The 22,460-nt window shown below is 40.6% G+C and overlaps 1 protein-coding gene across 1 annotated transcript in view; it reads right to left on the reverse strand.

Moving 5' to 3' along the window:
• The window catches only part of LOC128740449 (fibropellin-1-like), an 88,861-nt gene that overhangs the window by 29,981 nt on the left and 36,420 nt on the right, over positions 1–22,460 (reverse strand). Inside the window, exons 2-3 of the mRNA XM_053835990.1 lie at positions 3,826–3,927; positions 3,189–3,277 (exon numbers count right to left, since the gene is read on the reverse strand). Coding sequence (XP_053691965.1) covers positions 3,189–3,277; positions 3,826–3,927 — 191 coding nt within the window. The remainder of the gene's footprint in view (positions 1–3,188; positions 3,278–3,825; positions 3,928–22,460) is intronic.

Consider the following 22,460-nt stretch of genomic DNA (forward strand, 5'->3'; position numbering starts at 1 on the left):
TTAAATCGTTGTTGGGCAAAATGGGTTCAAAATCTGTGTGTCCGTCTTTCCCTACCTTTGGGTGTCCGTCTTTCCTGACTTGGATACCATTTTTTCAAACTTCAATAACTTTTTACTGAATATTCAAAAATTCACTAGGTTTCCAATGGATATTCAGTAAAGGATCAAACTAACACAATGTCGTCGGTTTACCATGGATATGTTGTTTTTTAACGATTTACCAGCTATTTTCTTCACACACAAAATTACATCGGTTAGTGTTTATACGCATTTTTTCTTTGTTTTGCTTATAAATTTGACAGCTGCGCTGCTAAAAATCGGCAGTTTAGTTCAAAAGTGTTAATTCAGTCTATAGAAACATTTCTCATCATTGATTTGCTTCAAAAAATTATTGTTTATGAAATATGACAAGTGTCCGTCTTTCCCGCAGTGTCCGTCTTTACCGCTCTTCCCCTACCACACAATTTTATTTTCAAGTGTTATACTTATTATTTAAACTAATATTATTGGTAGACTATTCTATTTTCAGAATGCGAAATAAGGCGCTATACCCTTGACAGCCCAGCTTCTGGTCTAAATGCCATCATCCCCGGAGTATCGCTTAACCTTTATTAGTAAAAATACTCCCAACGACTGCAATTAAATCATTATTTATATGGAAAGCGTTTGGTACGGGAAGTCCACGCTTTTTTCCTTCATCTTAATTTCAAGGAGTTTAATGAAATTAGAAATTATTTCTGGTTTCACTCGATGCCTTGGAATTCTCTCTGCGGTACATGCTGCGCAGTTGGCCTGGCCGTTGACAAGAAAAATGATTGATTTAAGTAATCGTCATTTTCCAGAATGCCAGGCTGCGTTAGTGTGAGATTACATTAGATTAGATTTACACTACAAAAAGTTTTGGCGTCTTAAATACACAGGTTCTGTTAATTGATCGATTGACTCCACAGTTTTTAATATTCTATAATTATGGATAACCAGTTTCTATTCAAGCATAATTAATAATTAATTTCTTTCATATGGATATGGGTCATTCCACGTATCCGAGTGCCATGTAATCGACCTTCTCGGATTTGAACCAAATTTTATCAGATTGTTCGTTTCAGGTCAGCAAGAAAAAATCCTAAGTTTAGTGCCGATTGGACGATTAATGGGAGTACCTCCCTTTTTTAATGAAAAGACACGTTTTTGTCAATTTTTCTTGTTTTCCTTTGCTTATAACTTTGGAAATATTAGGTTTAGAAAGACTATTTTATCATGTTTCCAAAGGAAATTGTCCAAGAAAATATTAGTTTTTAGCGGCAGTGCTACCAAATATTATTGAATTCGAATTAAAAACTATATTTGCATTTTTCTCTCAATGAGTACAATTTGAATTCAAAAATTAAAATTCCATCGCATTCCTCAGATTTTTATATATAAAACTCGCTCAAAACCACGTTCTTTGCCGATCCAGAGTTATAGCGATTTGTAGAAAGAAACCAGTGTTTTTCATAAATAATCAATAGTAAAATTACGTTCTTGAAGCACTGACTCTCTTAGCAATGTAAAAACACTGTTACATTATTGTAACAGTGTGTTGTTGTGAAAGCATACATACCGCAGACAATCAAATTTTTCCTAACAGGGCTGCCAACTTTTTCGTTTTTCGTATAATTGTTAACACTAGTTATGGGAATATAAGTTTAAAATGGCGTAAAATATTCTAGCTATTTGCCAGTAACATATTAAAATGTTTTTCAGCTCGCTGATTGCCTCTAGATTTTACCTCCTTTGTTTGTTTCTGCAATGATACTAATATTGATTTAATTAGTGTGGGTAATACTGAGAAAAACGGAAAAATTGGCAACACTGTTAAGAAAAAACTTATTATATATTGTATATATGCTTCCACGGTACCGCATAGTGTATTTGCAATGCATAGAGACTCACTGCTTCAGTGAAATGTAATTTTACTCTTGACTATTTATGAAAATTGTAGATTGCTTCAAATAGCTGTAACTCTGGATCAGCAAAGAATACCTCGTGGTTTTGAGCGGTTCTTATGTAAAAAAATCTGAGGAATATGATGGAATTTAAATTTTTGAAATCAAATTGTACTCATTGAGAGAAAAACGCAAATTTAGTTTTTAAATCGAATTTAATAATATTTGGCAGCACTGCCGCTAAAAACTAATATTTTTCTTGGACAATCCTTTGGAAATATGATAAAATAGTCTTTCTAAACCTAGTATTTTCAGAGATATATGCAAAAGAAAATAAGAGGATTTGACAAAAACGTGTCTTTTCGTCAAACATGGAGGTATCTCATTAATCGAGGGAACGTCCAATCGGCACCGAACTTAGGATTTTTTCTTGCTGACCTGAAATGAACAGTCTGACAAAATTTGGTTCAAATCCGAGAAGGACGATTACAAGTTTGTACTTTTTCTCGGTCACTTGATGTAGAATTACCCATATTGGTTTTTCTAGTGTCATCTAGATACTATAAAGTTAAATATGTTGGAAGTGTTGATTCTGCTAAAATAGAGGTTTTAAATCAATGTTTATCCAAATTTTTTTTTGTTATCCATAACTGTGGAATGGCAGTGATTTGTAGCCTTTTGAATTTTGAAATAAACCACTTCAGGAGTATTTGGGAAATTTACAGTATTTTCACTGCCCTAGTCATTATTCCACATGAAGTTGAATATGATAATTTATTTGGTTTTGATTATGAAAGCGAATGTGTCCTACATCAGATAACGAGACAAGGACAAGACGGAACCAAGAAACCATCAACATGCTATCAATATTAAAATCTACGCTCACGTTAGTTCACTCTAACTAAGCCGGGCAAGCCTTGAGTATCATCGGTGAGAGCAGACTACCGCCTGCTGGAGGTTAATTGGCTCCGATCAAGCTCAGCCAGGCCGCCCAGCACCGACATTTTCAATTAGCAGTTATCAAAAATTCAATAGACTGTGCGATGAGATGAAGAGTAATCGGTAATTAATTGAAAGTGATATCCTTGCAAAGATTGCTCCAATAATGTGTAGCAACCCCCGAAAGGAAGCCTTCAGCTTTGCGCTGTCTGCTGCGCGGCTGAAACCAAGCATAAACGGTGACATGATGATAAGGATAACGGTGGAAAGGTGGATAAAGTTGATAACGCTTATGATGAGTATTAGCGCGAATAATGCAATTACCTGTTATTTCGTCGTACTCGCTGATCTCGCATTTGTTGCCCTTGAAGCCCGGAGGGCAAATACAGGTGACTGCGGTGTCACCGATGTGTCTGTGCCGAGGGGCGGTAAAAGGAAAGAGAACAAAACAGAAGAACGGCGTGTTAATTCGGGTTAAGATCCGAGATTCGTGAAATTTTACGGTTTTGATTTTAATGTGGCTGTTATTTCTTACGAACACTTGAGGGTTAATTTCGGGTGCGGGATTTGTCACCGCCAACAGGAAGAGTAGGATGAATGTGATGAAGGTTGTAGATGACTTGTTTCGGTGACCGGTTGACTGAAGTGAAATTTGTGGGTTGTCTGATGTAATAGGTACTGTATAGGACAATCTTGAATAATGTTTTCAATTCTACTACTTTAGATGCAAAGAGCAGTGAACCAGGACTCCCAATAAACGCCAGTAATTAAAGAAGAGGCATTCAATTTTTTCTTAATTAGAAGTGAGCCGAGTTCGAAAAAGCTAATAATGTTTTTTTTTTATTTTCCTCTATACACAAACAAGCAATCGCGAAAAATTTCATTTACTTCGGTCACACCGGAGTTCTTTATGAGTATGGAAAGCAAACTAAATAGAACGAATTGTCTTTCGGAAACTTACTTGCACGTGCCTCCGTTTTCACAGATGTGCGAATCCTTGCAAAGTGGTCCATAGCCACAGTCGATGCCACTGAAGCCTGGGTAGCACTCGCAGTAGTAGGAGCTGCAAAAAAAAACAGAAACAAGAAGCGAGCAGGGATAAATCCCAATTAATTGGTTTTCTATTTTCTCTTACAACAAGATTTATATTTAGGTGAGATAGTGGTACTCAGGGTGCCCGTATTATGGCATCCAAAGTCGAATGTTATTTCACATTTTTCCGCAGTAATTGTAATATTATCGTAATAATTTAAAACAAAAAAATATGGCACTGTTCCATTTTTGGAACCCTAAATGGAATATTGAATGTGTTCACGCTGACAGCTCGAAAATGCAACGTAGAATTTTGGTTAACCCCGATTGCTGTGATCGAAAACGAATCCGTCGACCAAACTGGTGTTGTCGCGCAACGACAAAGAGTAGGTATCGATTTCTATCGTCGATCGTAGAAAAGAAAAAATGATCTGATTGGTGCGAGTGATCGATCACGCGATGCGGATGGAATTTTCCACATTCAACGATTAGGTATAAAAGGAGAAGCAGCCCACCGTACGATTCATTCAAGTTTTAATTGCCTACCCAGGATTAAGTATTATTTGACTCGTTAAGTAAAATCGCGTAATAATTTAGTGGTTAAGAAAGCAAAATGTATAGTAAAGTGAAATAAAGTGTTTTAGTAGTTAAAAGTGATATTTCCTTGTGATATTTCCGAAATTGGGTCCAAAACTTTGGCTACAGTCCACGAACCACCGAACATTTTTTGGTCCCTCAACCCGGATTATGTGACGTGTAGTGAAGTTTCGGGAATATACGGCCGAATTAAGAAGCTTCGGCAGGGATTTATGTGGAACCCTCAAAATCGAAAAACACTAAGTGTGAAAAAACCGTCGCCATATTGGCAAAGCCTGTGGCGAACATGTGAAGACGCCATCTTGAAAAAGTGTTGAAGTGAATTCCAGAAGATTCCTCTGCGGATAAGCCGCCATTTTAGAAGTTTAAACGCGTTGCGGAACAAGTGCCGGTTAGTGAGGACGTTTTCCCCCCAAGTACAGTGATTATAGACTTGGCTGTTTTCCGTACTTGGGTCGAGCATAAGGCTTGAATTGTTGTAATGTTCCTCCAACGATGCTAAAAGAATCCGATAGTGAAACGAGTGCCTTAGAAGTGAAACTGCAACCAGAAAATTCCGACCAAACAACCCCCGTGAGTAAGAAAACGAAGAAGAAACAAAAGCTGCAGGAAAGGATTACAAGAATGGAGCAGCTTGACGTGCTGGTACATCGCCGTGGTTTGGCCAAAGGTAAGGTAACCAGAATTTTCAATATCCTCCATAATGAAGACGAAGTTCGCCCGCTAAGCGAAGCCCAAATTCGTGTTTACCTGAAAAAGGTTGAGACTGCTCAGAAGGAGTACGAAGCGGTGCATGAAAAAATCCTTGCTTTGATTTCCGCTGACGACCGTCAGCTACATGACGATAATTTTATACAATTTGATGAGCTCAAAGATGAAGTGACTATAATGCTCGAGGAGCAACTGTCCAGGTACAATGTTGTTCAACTGGCAGCAGCCAACGCCAGTATGCAAAATGCTTTAGCTCACCCTCAAGCCCCTGTCGTTATTCATCAACCTCTCCGCATGCCCATTCCCACGTTCGATGGCCGCTATGAGAGCTGGCCTAAATTTAAAGCAATGTTTAAAGATCTGGTTGATAAGTCACCAGATCCTCCTGCTGTTAAATTATACCACTTAGATAAAGCCTTGATGGGAAATGCTGCAGGGTTGATAGACGCTAAAACGATCAATGAAGGAAACTATACTCATGCATGGAAAATCCTAGAGGAAAGATATGAGAATAAGCGGCATACCATTGACACCCACATACATGGGCTACTTAATTTAAAGAAAATGTTTAAAGAAAATCATACCGAGCTAAGAGCATTACTGGACGAATGTACCAAGCACATTGAAGCGCTCAAGTTTTTAGAGCAAGAATTCATCGGAGTATCCGATCTTATTGTTGTCCACCTCCTTGCCACCGCTTTAGATAAGGAAACACGCCGAAACTGGGAAGCCACTATCAAGCGTGGCGAACTGCCCAATTACCAGACTATGATTGAGTATCTGAAAGACCAATGTTTCGTTTTGGAAAGATGTGATTCCTCAAACCCTAAACAATCTAAACCAACAAATCATGCAATCAAGTCTACCCAAAGGATGGTCGCAGTAGTAACGCCTCCCAGTACCGAGTATAGGTGTGAGTTTTGTGGTAAGAATCATCAAAATTTTGCTTGCACAGAGTTTAAGTCACTTACAATCCAACGAAGGTTAAGTAAAGTTCGAGAAGGTGGTATATGTTTCAACTGCCTACGGAAGGGGCACCGTAGCCAAGATTGTCCGTCGGACAAAAGTTGCTCAAAGTGCAAACGGCGACACCACACTTTACTCCACATTGAAGACAAACCAAGAGTTTCCGCAGAAGAGCCAAAGTCCATGGCACAAACCACTAACATACGGAATAAAGAAACTAAATCGTCGGAAGAAACGCAGGTTACCACCGCCAGCTGTTGCGATGAGGTTCCGGCTGCGGCACAAGTGCTGCTTCTTACAGCCGTGGTTGATGTCATCGATGCGAATAATAGAACCCACCCCTGCAGAGTTTTATTAGATAGTGGATCCCAGGCTAACCTAATCTCTAATACAATGGTAGACGCACTAAAGTTGAACAAGTTTCCGTCCAATGTTACTGTTGCCGGAGTAAATTGCACTAGAAGCCATGCCTCACTGGGTAGTGTTGTCCAAATCCGTTCCAGATATTCCAACTTCCACGCTAATATAAGCTGTTTGATCGCAGAGAAGATCACAGCAGATTTACCAACCACCGCTTTCAACATCGCTTCCTGGAATATTCCATCTGAAGTACAACTTGCGGATCCGGAATCCCATCAGACTGGTAGGATAGACATGCTCATTGGTAATCAATTATTTTTGCGATTGCTTTTGCCCGGAGAGTTCCAACTAAATGATGATTTACCAATATTGAAGGAGACCCGATTAGGTTGGGTGGTGGGTGGTGTTTGCAATAGCAATCAGTCATCGGTTATCTATTCGCACTCACTAACTCTTGAGCAATCCATTCAGCGATTTTGGAGCATAGAAGAACTGCCAGGAGATTCGATCATATCCACTGAGGAAATAGAATGCGAGGAGCATTTCTGTAAAACTCACCGTCGTGATGGTACCGGTAGGTACATCGTACAGCTACCCCTCAAAGAGTCCGTCGCTAATTTAAGCGATTCGCGTGCGTTAGCATTACGAAGATTTTTGTCCATGGAGAAACGGCTATCGCAGCAACCAGATGTAAAAGAACAATATGATGATTTCATGACCGAATATGAGCAATTAGGTCACTGTAAGGAAGTAGATGAGAGTAAGGATGATGATACCGTTCGTAAATGGTATTTACCACATCATGCAGTTCTGCGCCCATCAAGCACCACAACTAAATGCCGTGTCGTTTTTGATGCCTCGGCTAAGGTTGACGGCTGTTCCCTCAATGATGTTCTAAAGGTAGGTGCGTTGAACCAAGAGAGTCTGCTGTCTATTGTTTTGCGTTTCCGTATCCACCATTATGTATTATGTGCCGATATAGCCAAAATGTATCGACAAATAGTCGTCGATAGTTGCCATTCTCCATTGCAAAGAGTGTTTTGGAGAAAAGATCCTTCCCTTCCGCTTCGTGTCCTTGAATTAACGACCGTAACCTACGGTACAGCTTCAGCGCCTTTCCTTGCAACTAGAGTTTTATTACAACTTGCTATCGATGAAGAGAAGAAATATCCACTGGCAGCCAAGATAGTAAAGGAAAGTTTTTACGTTGATAACGCCTTGTTCGGGTTCGATGAACTAGCTGAAGCACTGGAAGCACAATCACAATTAATCCAGCTCCTACAAGTCGGCGGGTTCCATTTGCATAAGTGGTCATCGAATTGTCCCACATTATTGGATGCAGTTCAAGAATCTGATCGAGAAACTTTCGTTAGCATTGAAGGTCTTGGGGCAAACGACGTCATAAAAACATTAGGCCTACTACGGGATCCGACTTCTGATAAGCTGCTTTTCGTGTCACATTCACCTGACGACCACTGTAACAAGCCAACGAAGCGTCAGGTCCTATCACTCGATGCGAGCATGTTTGATCCTTTGGGTTTAGTTGCTCCAGTAGTTCTCGTGGGGAAATTACTTATGCGTGAGCTGTGGAATTATAATTTGGATTGGGATGAATGTATACCGGCTGAATTAGAAAAGGATTGGAAATACTTCCTCGAGTGCATCAGTGAAGTCAACACGTTGCTGATTCCACGACAGGTGATAGATAAAGGGGCCATTGCATACGAAATTCATGGATTTGCCGATGCTTCCCAACATGCGTATGGGGCGTGTGTTTACATTCGATCCGTCCTTCCCAATCAATCAGCTACCATGAAATTGTTAACGGCTAAGTCTAAGATAGTGCCTAAAGGAGCATCCACGATTCCACGCAAAGAGTTGCTTGCTGCTGTGTTGTTAAGCCGCCTAGTAAGAAATGTTTTAGATACTTTGAATATGTCTTTCACTCAAATCGTACTCTGGTCCGATAGCCAGATCGTGCTCGCTTGGTTGAGAAGAAGCCCTGAGCAGCTACAGGTGTACGTAAGGAACCGCATTTGTATTATTAATTCCTTGAGCAAGCACTTTGTTTGGCAATATGTGCAAACCAATGAAAATCCTGCTGATCTAGTGTCACGAGGACAAGCCGCGAAACGGTTAGCCGTCTGTGATGTCTGGTGGAGTGGTCCTACGTTCCTTCGAAGAAATGATTACCATGTTGATGTCCCAGCTCCGCTTGCCGATGAATATGTTCCTGAACTTAAAGTAGTCATGGTGAGTGCAACGGTACAACGAATTATTCCGCTGCCTGTATTCGAGAAATTCAGCTGTTTTAGAAAGCTGCAACGAGTTCTCTCGTACGTCCTTCGTTTTATAAGGAACTGCAAGAAAAATATTAGTAGTCAACGTGTCGTTACCAAGTTTCCAACTATTGAGGAGTTACGAGAGTCAATTAAGGTCATCGTACGAGTGGTACAGTACAGCGAGTTTGCCGAGGAAATTACATGTATCCAAGCCGGTGAAATGCCTAAGAATTTGAAGAATTTGAGTCCTTTCCTAGATGATGGATTGCTGCGAGTCGGGGGACGGTTACGTCACTCAAGCCTACCGTTTACAGCCAAACACCAATGGATATTGCCAAGAAGTAATCGGATCGTCGAAATGATCGTCGTTTGTTATCACCGTGAAAATATGCACATTGGACCTACCGCTCTTCTAGCTACCATCAGAAGGCAGTTTTGGATTATTCAATCCCGATCCATGATACGCAAGGTCACACGCAGCTGCGTGCACTGTTTCAAGTTCAGTCCTGTTGTTTCCGAGCAACTAATGGGTGATTTACCTCCAAGTCGCTGTAAACGAGCGCCAACATTCCAGAAAGTAGGAGTAGATTTTGCTGGTCCTTTCTTGTTAAGGCAAACTGGGAGAAAGGCGGCACCTGTAAAAGGATATATAAGTATATTTGTTTGTTTGGTTACCAAGGGAATTCACCTGGAGCCGGTGGAAAATTTGTCAACTGATGCATTCATTGCTGCTCTACAAAGATTTGTATCCCGGCGTGGTATTCCAGAACAAATACTATCCGACAATGGAACGAATTTTGTCGGTGCCAAACATGAGTTGCATATGATTTACAATTTGTTTCGTCAGCAGCTTACTGAGAAGAAGCTTTTTGAATTTTGCCAACAACATGAGATTCAATGGAACATGATCCCTCCCAATGCTCCACATATGGGAGGACTTTGGGAAGCTGGAGTTAAGTCTACTAAGTCCATCTTGAAGAAAAGGTTCCAGTCTGCCTTGCTGAATATGATGGAGTTCACGACGTTGCTTTGCCAGGTTGAAGCCCAACTGAATTCCCGTCCGCTTTATGTTCTATCTGAAGATCCTGCAGATCCCGAGCCATTAACTCCAGGTCACTTTATAGCAGATGGCCCTCTGACCGCCATCCCGGAGCCTTCGTATGAAGAAATTCCAATCAACCGACTGTCCCGTTGGCAATATGTTCAATTGTTACGGGAGAGCTTTTGGAAGCGCTGGTCTCGTGAATACCTTCAAGAGCTGCAAACCAGAGCCAAGTGGACGCGCAAGAGTCCAAATGCACGTCCTGGAATGGTGGTACTAGTTAAGGAAGACAACCTGCCGCCACAATGCTGGAGAATTGGAAAAATTGAAAAAACCTACCTTGGAGCTGATAATCTTGTACGTGTCGCAGATGTACGCACCAAAGGAGGAGTTATTAAACGGCCGATTCACAAGTTAGCACCGATTCCGATATTGGAAAATGAAACCACTAAGGGTTTCCCGGCGGAGGATGTTCACGCTGACAGCTCGAAAATGCAACGTAGAATTTTGGTTAACCCCGATTGCTGTGATCGAAAACGAATCCGTCGACCAAACTGGTGTTGTCGCGCAACGACAAAGAGTAGGTATCGATTTCTATCGTCGATCGTAGAAAAGAAAAAATGATCTGATTGGTGCGAGTGATCGATCACGCGATGCGGATGGAATTTTCCACATTCAACGATTAGGTATAAAAGGAGAAGCAGCCCACCGTACGATTCATTCAAGTTTTAATTGCCTACCCAGGATTAAGTATTATTTGACTCGTTAAGTAAAATCGCGTAATAATTTAGTGGTTAAGAAAGCAAAATGTATAGTAAAGTGAAATAAAGTGTTTTAGTAGTTAAAAGTGATATTTCCTTGTGATATTTCCGAAATTGGGTCCAAAACTTTGGCTACAGTCCACGAACCACCGAACAGAATGGTTGAAACGGTGTTTAAGTGGCGTGCAGAAAATAAAATCAATCAATATAACCGTTCATTTCTGTTGCTCGGTAAATCGGTGCCATTTGAATAAATTAAAAATAATTTTTCTTTTTGATAGCGGCCATATCTTTTGCAGCTGGTTCTCCGAACCCGAGAAGGTAATACAGATGTTCTGTTCTCGGGAGCAAAATTTGTTTTGCAAATAGTGGCTGATGCAGTCTTGTTGGCATGAATGCAATCTAACTGATGTGGTGTAATTTGTTCCCCTAATGCATGGTGTATGTTTTTGAACATGATTTGCTGCTTTTCGTTTTATTACAGGGGAAGTACTGTTGTACCGAGAGTACAATATTACCATTTGAAGTTACGTTTGTAGTTTTTGTTCTAGTTAGCTTTCAGGTATGTATAATTCAACAGACCTGAACTTGATTGAAACATGAAACGCACAAAACAAAAAACGTAGCAATCCCTTAAAAAAGACATCAAAACTTGAAAGTATTCCGATTTTGCCAAAAACATGCTCCATTGAATTCTAGGGACCTAGAGGGGATTTCTTTGCCAATTCCATCTAAAAAACAAAAAAAAGTGAAGGTTTTTGATTTTTTGATATGTTGTTATATCTACACTGGTGTTTGAGACACCTAGATAAAACACAAGATTACAATATAATTTCTAATTAGTCCATTATTTTTTATTGTTTCATGAGCAAAGAGTTCCTTTTTCAAAAGTTTGTCAATTTCCAAGTTCATATCCGGGTTGCCAACATTCAACTTTCAATTAATCGCAACCCGATAAACGTCAAGTTTAAGCAAAACGGCTTTAGGGCGAAAGGCAAAATATTATTAGTTTCATAATAATAATATTAAAATGAGCTACTTCTTGTGCCTGCCGGGACTTTCACTGCTTGGGCTTTGTTGCTTGGGCGGTCGTAACAAAAGTTGAAAAGCAACTGCTTTTGCCAGTGTTACGGTGAATTGTGAGGGGCCATGTTCTTGTTCTTGGGAGTTTGTATAGTTTACTTATCTTCTGTAATGAAAATTTCATATCCATTGGTAAGTTATACCGAGCACCATCGCTCGCAAGCACGGCAAAGGCAAATTGCGTTTCTTCTGCCGTTTGCATACATTTCGGCAACCGGGGGCAGCACGAAGTCGCGAGATCTATTTTTATTGTTAACTTTAGGGTATAAATTTATTACACCATTCTGGCACACACCTTGGGAGGAAGTGCGGCTCGAAGACGCACCATCATGAATATTCATCCTTTCGCTTGCACAAAATGAGTCAATAGGAGGAGCAGCAAACGAAGCAAAGCGGGCGACCGGTCGGTGGTGGGGAGTTACTTTTGCGAGCAACTTTTTGGAAGTTTTTTTTTGCTTTCAAGTTTTTTTTATTTAGTCTTTGGCTTTGACTGGATAAAAAGTGCATAGCAACTCGATAACGGAAGACGCCATCGAGTTGAGAATTGGAGCGAATCGTAGGTTCCTACATTCTTGAACGACTTCGAAGTTTTAATCGAGTGGAAAAGGTTAGCCGAGCTTGTCGCTTTGAAGAAAAGCGTCGCTCCAAATGTACTTATCTACTTTCGATAGCCTTAACCTTCGGTAGGGGAAGTAATATTGATTATTTTTTCTACCGGTAACAGACAGTTGTCTGAAATTGAAATTTTAGATTAAACTTAGGAAAAGAACAGCTCTGTGTTTGTTTTTAAAACAGTTTCTTTTCTTATCACTCCCGAGATAAAGTTGAAAGCTGATATTCTTACAAAATTGCCAAAATTTAAAATTCTAACTGAAACTATGTTGATGTCACCAATACTGTCATTACATATTTTCAAGTTTCTTGAGGAGCTACGCAAGGATTCAGTTTGTACAGAGTTACCTACAGCATTTGGAACTGGTATAAAACAAACAAATTTTGATGTAATTTGGTGGTGATTTAGTTTATCTTTCAAGATTCAAATTACTCTGTTTCCATTCATCCACTCTGTTTCCATTGGCCACTACTTAGCATGGAATTTTAACCCCATCAACAGTTAAAAGTTCTCTAAAATAAAGCTACAATAATTCTAAAAACAGCTTGAATAATCTCGATTATTTTGAAAAATGTAACAACCATTTTACAACCGTCATGCAATTAGAATTGATAACTTTCCCAAACGCGAACGATGAAGACTAAAAAGGGAGAGTTTGTTTTTGCCTCGTTTATCGACCATTCTGGAAATCACCCAACCAACAATTATACCGTGAATAATGCAAACAATTGCTTAACTTACAGTAGGTACAACACACGATGTGGGTGATGTTCACTCACTGTTACTTTGTAGGCCGCATAAACATGAATCGAGCTAAACTCGATGACGATGGTAGATGGAAATCTGTATCATCTTGTTTATCTTCATACTAGCTCCGAACCAGCGACGCCGCCGTGCAGCCAGAGTGAGCCAAATTTTACAACCATTCAATGTCGTACCGACAATACCTAGTGGACTAACCGAAAAGTACCGTACAGTTTCAGTAAACAATGTCCTAACAGCAGCGCAGCGGCTTGATGGTTCACACAGAGGGGGACGTATCCACTGCATATTCTAACTTAATTTTGCGTCTGTTGTTTTCGGCCCGCATTGGCATCTCAGAAAAACTGCTTCGAGTGATATCAATTTTCAGCTAGCTGTTAAAAAAAAACCCTTCATAAAGTTATGTTGCTGAGAAGTGGGTGGTATAAAAGCCGGTACTATTTTCGAAGTTCAAAAGGGGCCTTTCATCTGCCTGGCAGTTTTCGATGCGTATGTCATGTAAAAAATCCTCAGCCTTCTAGAAAAAATACAAAAATCGAGAGTCCCTTTGATTCCCCAAACAAGAAAACACAAAAAATTAAAATTATTTTTATAATTTTGAAGTTTCAACGAATTTCAGCTTCAAGGTAATATTTTTCCCAAAAGCCTCATTGAAATAGCTTGCACTCATGGTCAAGATGGGTCTGAAATTTTCAGAAAAAAAAACAAATACACAAGGTTTAAAGAATTCAGAGCGTTGGCATGAGAATGGAGCCTTGCGTAACTCCCGACGTAATATTCATCGTCTTACGCCCTTTGACGGTCTCGTGAACAAGAACCCGGTTCCGGAAGTAACTCTTCAGAATTCTCTTCAGAAGTCTTGCAGCGACTCAGTGATGGACCCGGAGCTAACACTGTTGAAGCCGTTTTTATGTCGATCGTTACAACGACTTAAAAACGATTTCCTCTTCGCTTCTGCTAGGACGATTTCGCGACTCACATCCACCGTGGATTTTCCTTTCCGAAAAACGAACTACACGTTCAGCAGACCGTATTCACCTTCCGTGTAGCTCATCAGTTTGTTCATTGTAATCTTCTCCAGGAGTTTTCCGTATGTATGCAGCAGACATATCGGCCTAAAGGGTGTCCCACATCAAATTGAATCACGGAAAAAACGCTGTAGAAAATTACCCACTGGGTATTTTCTCTTGAAAATTTGGGTAGAAGTAGTTTAGAGTGTATTGTTTACATTGTATTTTTATCGGAAAAAATGGCGTCACCAGAAAAGCAACGTAGCGAATTGATTTTGTAGAAGCTGCCGCTATTCGTATAACAGTCCAATTCATACAGGAAAAAAACTCCATAGAAAATGGGACTGTTATGCGGGTAGCGGCAGTAAGCACCTGAAAAATTCTCAACTCTCTCATCGGTGCATCGGAAAACAACTCGGAATCATGCAGTTAACGGTGAGTCCTGTGATTAAACGTTACTACGAAACTCTGAGCATCGAACGGAAGGAGAAATGCGATCAGAATGGATGTTTTATTAGTGATCAGGATCACAAGCGCTTCGTAAAAGCGTTTAAGCGGAATCCTAATGCTTCGATCAGAGCTAGCTTAGCTTAGCTTAGACTGATTGCACATATCAATGGTTGCACTCAGTGATTGACCCGAACCAGTGAAATTGCACAATGAATCAAGTGAATGAGGTTGGGAGTGACCGATCATCCTCACTGTGCAAAATTCAGTGACTCGATATATATAGGGTCAATAACTGCGCCGGCCACGTCCTTGCAATCAGGTGGGATTGGGGAAGGAGTGTTAGTGTAATCTTTGCTGTTTTTGGGACCGTGTTAACCTCTGCATCCCTGCAAAGATTACAGGAAGGAGTTGTGATTTGTTAGTAAGGCAGGTTTCGTTGGATCGGGATTCACCTTGATAAGTGATATGATCGTTATTCTTTAAATTTATTTTTTTTTTTAAGTGGTTAGGAGAATTATTACATATTTAAATATTTTCAAGTAGACAGTCAAGATAAGCCTGTTTAAGATATTTTAGTTTTTGTTTTAGTTTTACGAACAGATTTATACCAGAGAACATTTTTTTAGCTTTGCCTGGAAATAGTGTAAACAACAGGCGGATAATTGTTGGATCAAGGTAACGAGTAAAATGTGTTATCATTATTGGCAGCAAACTAAACTCAAACCGGCGGTCGTAGGGAGTTTTGCTATAGGTATCCGAGATTATGATGTTTCTGTAAATAGCAATTTTTTTGAGTACTGATCCGCGTCTTTTAAACGTATATTGTCAATATGTATGAAAAAGATTGACGATCGGGTATCTTAAACTTGAAGCAGCACAAAAGAAAAAGAATGTTGGTTATCGATTATTTGCTAATCAGTTCACTCCAAATACTTTGCGAATAAATGAGTATACTAAATGACTGGTCAAGTCGGTCAGCCTATCAATTGATCAACTTGAAAATTGAGCATCACTATGTCTAGCTCAACCGCTGCGTATATTCATGTATCGCAATCATACTTCTAAACCATTAAATAATGAATATGTTGGATGATTATATTCCATTCTGCGTCAATCAAGTATTAATGCGTATGATAACAAAAGATTCTTTATTTGGGAAAATCGAAATGGAGTATCCCGATGCAATCCGAATTGCTTCAGACGTGTCTCACATCCCCACAATCAGATAATCATAAACAAAAAGGTACCGTCATCCGGGGATACTTGCAACACCGGGGTTACTTGCAACACTTTGGCGCATCGCGCTTTTGACAGCTCTAACGCATTTGTTTGTTAACATAACCATTTGTACCCAATGCCATTTTAAACAAGGGTTGTTTGCCTATTGTTTAGTTAAGTTTAATCCATTACATCATTGTTTTGCTTGTTTTTATACGATTGAAAAGTAATTTCACTTTCAGAGTAGGAAAAATGGATGTGCAAAGTTGCGTCAGTTCATTGACATGGAATTATTTTTTATTATTTGGTTCCTGTACACAATAAGTGCATCATATAAGCTAACAAATAGCAACTTTGAGCTTTGTTTATATTTTGAACTTGGAGAAGAAACGATGAATTCGTGTTGTTACTTCCAATATGGTGCGGCTTGTAAAAATGAAAATTATCGTGATAGACAGTATGTGCAATGTCAGTTTGCATCTGTACGATATTATTTTGTCTACCACCATCTCCAGAAAAATTAAAATTGTGAAAAATTCCACGTGCCTTGAAACGGCAATTTGGAGTTCGCCGACATGCTGCATTTTCACCGAATATCTTTAAAAAGCGATAGACGAAACTGGGAAACAAAAAACGCCTCCAGTATCTCTTGTTTTACTACAAATACATTCAAAATATCTCAAAATAGTCATTCGCGATTTGAAATCAGATATAAAATCATAAGAAACGCAAAATCAGAAAAGTGTTGCAAGTAACCCCGTTTACTGGGTAACTTGCAACACCCCTATTTTCGGTTCATTTAGTTTATATTTTTTCTCATAATCATAAATCAAAAGTACTCCCCACTATACAAGTTTTGGCTACTTACACTTGGACCTAAACGGTATACTTCAAAAGTTATACTAAATCAAAGTTCAAAAGTGTTGCAAGTATCCCCGGATGACGGTATCTGTCTTCATAAACCAAAAACCACCGTAATTTTGAAAATACCATCGCCAACACGTCAAATTGTCATTATCATACAAAATCAACGGGTAAACAACAGGCTCACTGTACACTCCCTCTGGTATGGATCATTAAATGCAATGATCTAATGCAAATAGTAAAGAAAACCTGAATTCCAATTCCGATACGTCCTAGTGGCTACTGGCAACCCACCACCAATACAGAGGCGAGTCCAAAATGCAAACATCTCCTGAAAACGAATAACGCAACAGCGAGACTAAAAAACCATTACCTGTCCTGTCTTGTAAAAAACATACCTGACAGAGCCCTTATAGACCCACTTAAGAAAAAAAAGAGAAACATTTTGCAAAAGCTCGCTTTGCCAGGATTACGATGTTGCTCTGTTGCCACTTTTAAAGTTTGTACCTAGATTCGCGACTGCGAAGTTGCTAATATTTGTTTGGTTTCTATGTGAGAAAAAAGAAGAGGGAAGCATTTTTGCTTTTGTCATCATTCACACAATGACAGTTCGGCATGGGACCCCGTATAAGTGCGAACAGGCCTAATAATCCCCTTCAGCTTCGTAGTCGCGATTTGAGTTTGAGTGAAACCAAAGCAAGGTCAGGGATCTGTTAGAGTGCAAAAGACCGAAACAAAAACAAATAGACTCCCCGTACTCATACGCCACATGGGAAGTTCAAGAGAGTAAAAGAGATCGTGGTACTAATCCATCGCGAATTTTCTCGTACAGTGCGCAGAGTGCGCATCGCAAATCATATCAGAAACCGTGATGCCACTTTTTGCGAATAACAGATTTGATCGAATTTGAATCATTAAATTGTTATATTAGCGCTATTGGTAATTTTGATAAATTATTGTCAATTGCAAGGAAAACTGCACCATCCAAAGTGCGATATCGCTCATAAAAGTGCTATTTTGCATTAAACCGTTTCGGTATCTTCGGCGCACTTTTTCGTTATCTTCCAAGCAATAAGTGCGCCGAAGAGACCGAAACGATTTAAGCTAAAATAGCACTTTTATGAGTGATATCGCACCTTGGACGGCACAACTTTTCTTGCAATTGACAATATATAGTCGGTAATTGGTATCACTTTGAGATTATGTTATGTTAGATGGAATTCCCAATAACCGAAAGCATGCCATAATGCGTTCTATAAAAGACGACCTGAGTCGATTAATAGCATGTTTCCCTCCCCTACCAGCTGGGACAAAATGTATTTTTTATTAAAAATGTATAACTTATCTCGCAATAGATGACCAAAGAAAGATGAATTTTCGTTGCTTTCTCTTCTCCTTCTTATCCTTGTTTTGGTTATATCAGGAGAGAAACAAATGAGCTGGTAGTTCCCACAGATAGCAGTAACGTATGTCCTATCTTGCTCACACCCACAACGTATCGCCTCGCATTGATACGGAAATAGCGTCTGGATCTTGCAAACTTTCACTTTCAATTATCATGACAAGAAGCACTTTATGGGTGTTTAATCCATGTTATCCACCCGCGTATCACATAGATTTCACTATTCCTACAAACTGCACTGCCATATTCTGCGACAAACCACTCGAAATTATAAAAATACTGCAGCACACACAAACCGGGCATCTGCCGTTGACCGTGCTGCCAGTTCTCCCCTAATGCTTCGATCAGAGATGTGGCCAAAAAGCTGAATCTGTCCAAGTATCAAGATACAAAGTGCAGAAGGCTTTAAATCGTGACGAACCAAAATACGGTGGGAAAGTCACGGGGCTGGAAACTGTACACCCAGATGCTGTTGTCCTATCATGGATGATGAGACTTACGTCAAGGCGGACTTTCGACAGCTTCCGGGGCTACTGTTCTTCACCGGCCAGCACAAGTTTCATGTTCCAGAGGAAGTAAGGAGCCGGAAACTTTCAAAGTTTGCTGAAAAATATATGATTTGATAAGCGATCTGATCATGTGGCACACGAAGTGCGCGGTTCGTGACTACCTGGACTACACGGATAGAAATTCATTCTCCATAAGGAGCTAAATGACTCATGATTTCAGGTTTCTAGTTTATGTTTTATGAAAATACAATATGAATAATAATCAAGATATCACGAACTTCTTATGGTACAAAACAACGCAAGATCATGATCTGTCTGTCTGGATTTTGCGCTGTCTGATATGGCAAATTAACTAAGTCATGATTTGATAGCAATTCAGGATTCATGATTTCATGACTTTATTCATGGTATCGGAATCAGATTTCTTTCCGTGTGTAAACGAGCGATCTACCTCAAGGAGTGTCTTTAACCCATTATGACCCGGGTATACCTAAATTTGGACCAAATGAATTGAAACTCTGTAATCTATTATATTATGGCTCGAATGTGTCGGGAAACGCAAAATCGTCATTTGGAATGCTTTCAAGGCCAAAATATCGCAGGTTAAATATTTTATAGGCTCAGTTTCAAACCAACAAATTACAAAGTTTTTTACAGATTTCTTATCGAATTTTGTGATAGACTTTACATATAAATACTAATTTACATGTCAGGTAATGTTTCGTCACTAAATGTAGACTTTTTCATGCGTTTTGGAGACAAAAATTTTTTCGCCATTTTTTCAACTTTTTTTCCGCCATTTGTCACAATTTCGCACTGTTGAAAATACAGATGAAATGACAAAAACTGACAAATTATATCACACACACACATCAGATTGATGTATTATCTCTCTTGTAGTGATATATTAACAATGCTAACTGTTGAAATTCAGCAGTAAACAGGTTTTGAAGACGAGGTATGATATATCATACGCTGGGTCATAATGGGTTAAATACTATCCCCTGACATAATCCCTCCATTACTGGAGCGTGGGTTTTATAGTCTGTCTGTCTGTCTGTCTGTCTGTCTGTCTGTCTGTCTGTCTGTCTGTCTGTCTGTCTGTCTGTCTGTCTGTCTGTCTGTCTGTCTGTCTGTCTGTCTGTCTGTCTGTCTGTCTGTCTGTCTGTCTGTCTGTCTGTCTGTCTGTCTGTCTGTCTGTCTGTCTGTCTGTCTGTCTGTCTGTCTGTCTGTCTGTCTGTCTGTCTGTCTGTCTGTCTGTCTGTCTGTCTGTCTGTCTGTCTGTCTGTCTGTCTGTCTGTCTGTCTGTCTGTCTGTCTGTCTGTCTGTCTGTCTGTCTGTCTGTCTGTCTGTCTGTCTGTCTGTCTGTCTGTCTGTCTGTCTGTCTGTCTGTCTGTCTGTCTGTCTGTCTGTCTGTCTGTCTGTCTGTCTGTCTGTCTGTCTGTCTGTCTGTCTGTCTGTCTGTCTGTCTGTCTGTCTGTCTGTCTGTCTGTCTGTCTGTCTGTCTGTCTGTCTGTCTGTCTGTCTGTCTGTCTGTCTGTCTGTCTGTCTGTCTGTCTGTCTGTCTGTCTGTCTGTCTGTCTGTCTGTCTGTCTGTCTGTCTGTCTGTCTGTCTGTCTGTCTGTCTGTCTGTCTGTCTGTCTGTCTGTCTGTCTGTCTGTCTGTCTGTCTGTCTGTCTGTCTGTCTGTCTGTCTGTCTGTCTGTCTGTCTGTCTGTCTGTCTGTCTGTCTGTCTGTCTGTCTGTCTGTCTGTCTGTCTGTCTGTCTGTCTGTCTGTCTGTCTGTCTGTCTGTCTGTCTGTCTGTCTGTCTGTCTGTCTGTCTGTCTGTCTGTCTGTCTGTCTGTCTGTCTGTCTGTCTGTCTGTCTGTCTGTCTGTCTGTCTGTCTGTCTGTCTGTCTGTCTGTCTGTCTGTCTGTCTGTCTGTCTGTCTGTCTGTCTGTCTGTCTGTCTGTCTGTCTGTCTGTCTGTCTGTCTGTCTGTCTGTCTGTCTGTCTGTCTGTCTGTCTGTCTGTCTGTCTGTCTGTCTGTCTGTCTGTCTGTCTGTCTGTCTGTCTGTCTGTCTGTCTGTCTGTCTGTCTGTCTGTCTGTCTGTCTGTCTGTCTGTCTGTCTGTCTGTCTGTCTGTCTGTCTGTCTGTCTGTCTGTCTGTCTGTCTGTCTGTCTGTCTGTCTGTCTGTCTGTCTGTCTGTCTGTCTGTCTGTCTGTCTGTCTGTCTGTCTGTCTGTCTGTCTGTCTGTCTGTCTGTCTGTCTGTCTGTCTGTCTGTCTGTCTGTCTGTCTGTCTGTCTGTCTGTCTGTCTGTCTGTCTGTCTGTCTGTCTGTCTGTCTGTCTGTCTGTCTGTCTGTCTGTCTGTCTGTCTGTCTGTCTGTCTGTCTGTCTGTCTGTCTGTCTGTCTGTCTGTCTGTCTGTCTGTCTGTCTGTCTGTCTGTCTGTCTGTCTGTCTGTCTGTCTGTCTGTCTGTCTGTCTGTCTGTCTGTCTGTCTGTCTGTCTGTCTGTCTGTCTGTCTGTCTGTCTGTCTGTCTGTCTGTCTGTCTGTCTGTCTGTCTGTCTGTCTGTCTGTCTGTCTGTCTGTCTGTCTGTCTGTCTGTCTGTCTGTCTGTCTGTCTGTCTGTCTGTCTGTCTGTCTGTCTGTCTGTCTGTCTGTCTGTCTGTCTGTCTGTCTGTCTGTCTCGGGGCCTGCGGCAGTTTCGCACTAACGTATCTATGAAATGTCAAAAAAGACAAACCCGTATCTAAGGCTTTCAGACCGATAAGTCTGACTTCGACGCTTCTTAAGCTGATGGAGATAATCACGGATAACTATATCCGCAATGAGTTTTTAAAAAACTCTCCGTTACATGTAAATCAACATCCATACCAACACGGTAAATTTACGGAAATCGCACTGCACTGCTTAGTGACGTTAATTGAGAAATCGCTCAAATATCAAGAGACAGTACTTTGTGCTTTTTTTGATATTGAAGGCGCTTTCGATAACACGTTCTTCGCGTCAATTAATATGGCTCTCTGACAAAAGAGAATCGACCACACTGCAATGAGCTGGATCCAAGCAATGCTCTCGAGCAGAGAAATTACAGCATCATTGGGAGATACGTCGGTCACGATTTCGGCGATCAAAGGATGTCCACAGGGAGGAGTTTTCTCCCTCCTGCTCTGGTCACTGGTGGCCGACGCACTCCTTCACAAGCTATCACAGTTTGGTTATGAGACCGTTGCTTACGCCAACGACGTTGTACTTATCGTCAGAGAAAAGTTTGACGCAGTATTGTCAAGTCGCTTGCAAGGAGCTCTAAACACTACCATGATATGGTGCTCACAAGAGGGACTTAATGTAAACCCCACCAAAGCAGTCGTTATACCATTCACTAGGCGAAGGAAACATACCATTACTCCGCCTATACTGAATGGTGTCAGACTGGGCTTCAGTAATGAAGTCAAACACCTCGGAATAATTCTCGATAAAAAACTGAACTGGGCTGCCCACCTAGATTATGCTGTTAAGAAAGCAACTTCGGCTATCTGGGCATGCAGCTCACTGTTTGGCAAAACCAGGAGATTGCAACCTCAACTAGCCTTTTGGTTAGGTACAACGTTACAGTCGATAGCAACTCAAATATTATGTCATATACAACTATTGCACGGCCTAGGATAACCTATGCTGCAGTCGTATGGCCAAAGGTGAATGAGGTGACAGCCCAAGCCAAACTAAACAAAGTTCAGCGCCTGGCCTGTCTTACAGTTACCAGTGCCATGCGTACAACACCTACTGCAGCCATGGAGGCAATGCTATGCTTACTGCCTTTGCATCTTCATGTGAAGAAGGAAGCAGAGCTCGGCGCTCTACGGTTGCAAATGAGTAAAACTATACTCGAAGGTGACCAAATCGACCATCTTCGCATACTTCGGGAGTTCAATCTGACACCCTTAGTAACT

Source organism: Sabethes cyaneus, chromosome 3, assembly GCF_943734655.1.
Source record: "Sabethes cyaneus chromosome 3, idSabCyanKW18_F2, whole genome shotgun sequence".
In the NCBI taxonomy this organism is placed as follows: domain Eukaryota; kingdom Metazoa; phylum Arthropoda; class Insecta; order Diptera; family Culicidae; genus Sabethes; species Sabethes cyaneus.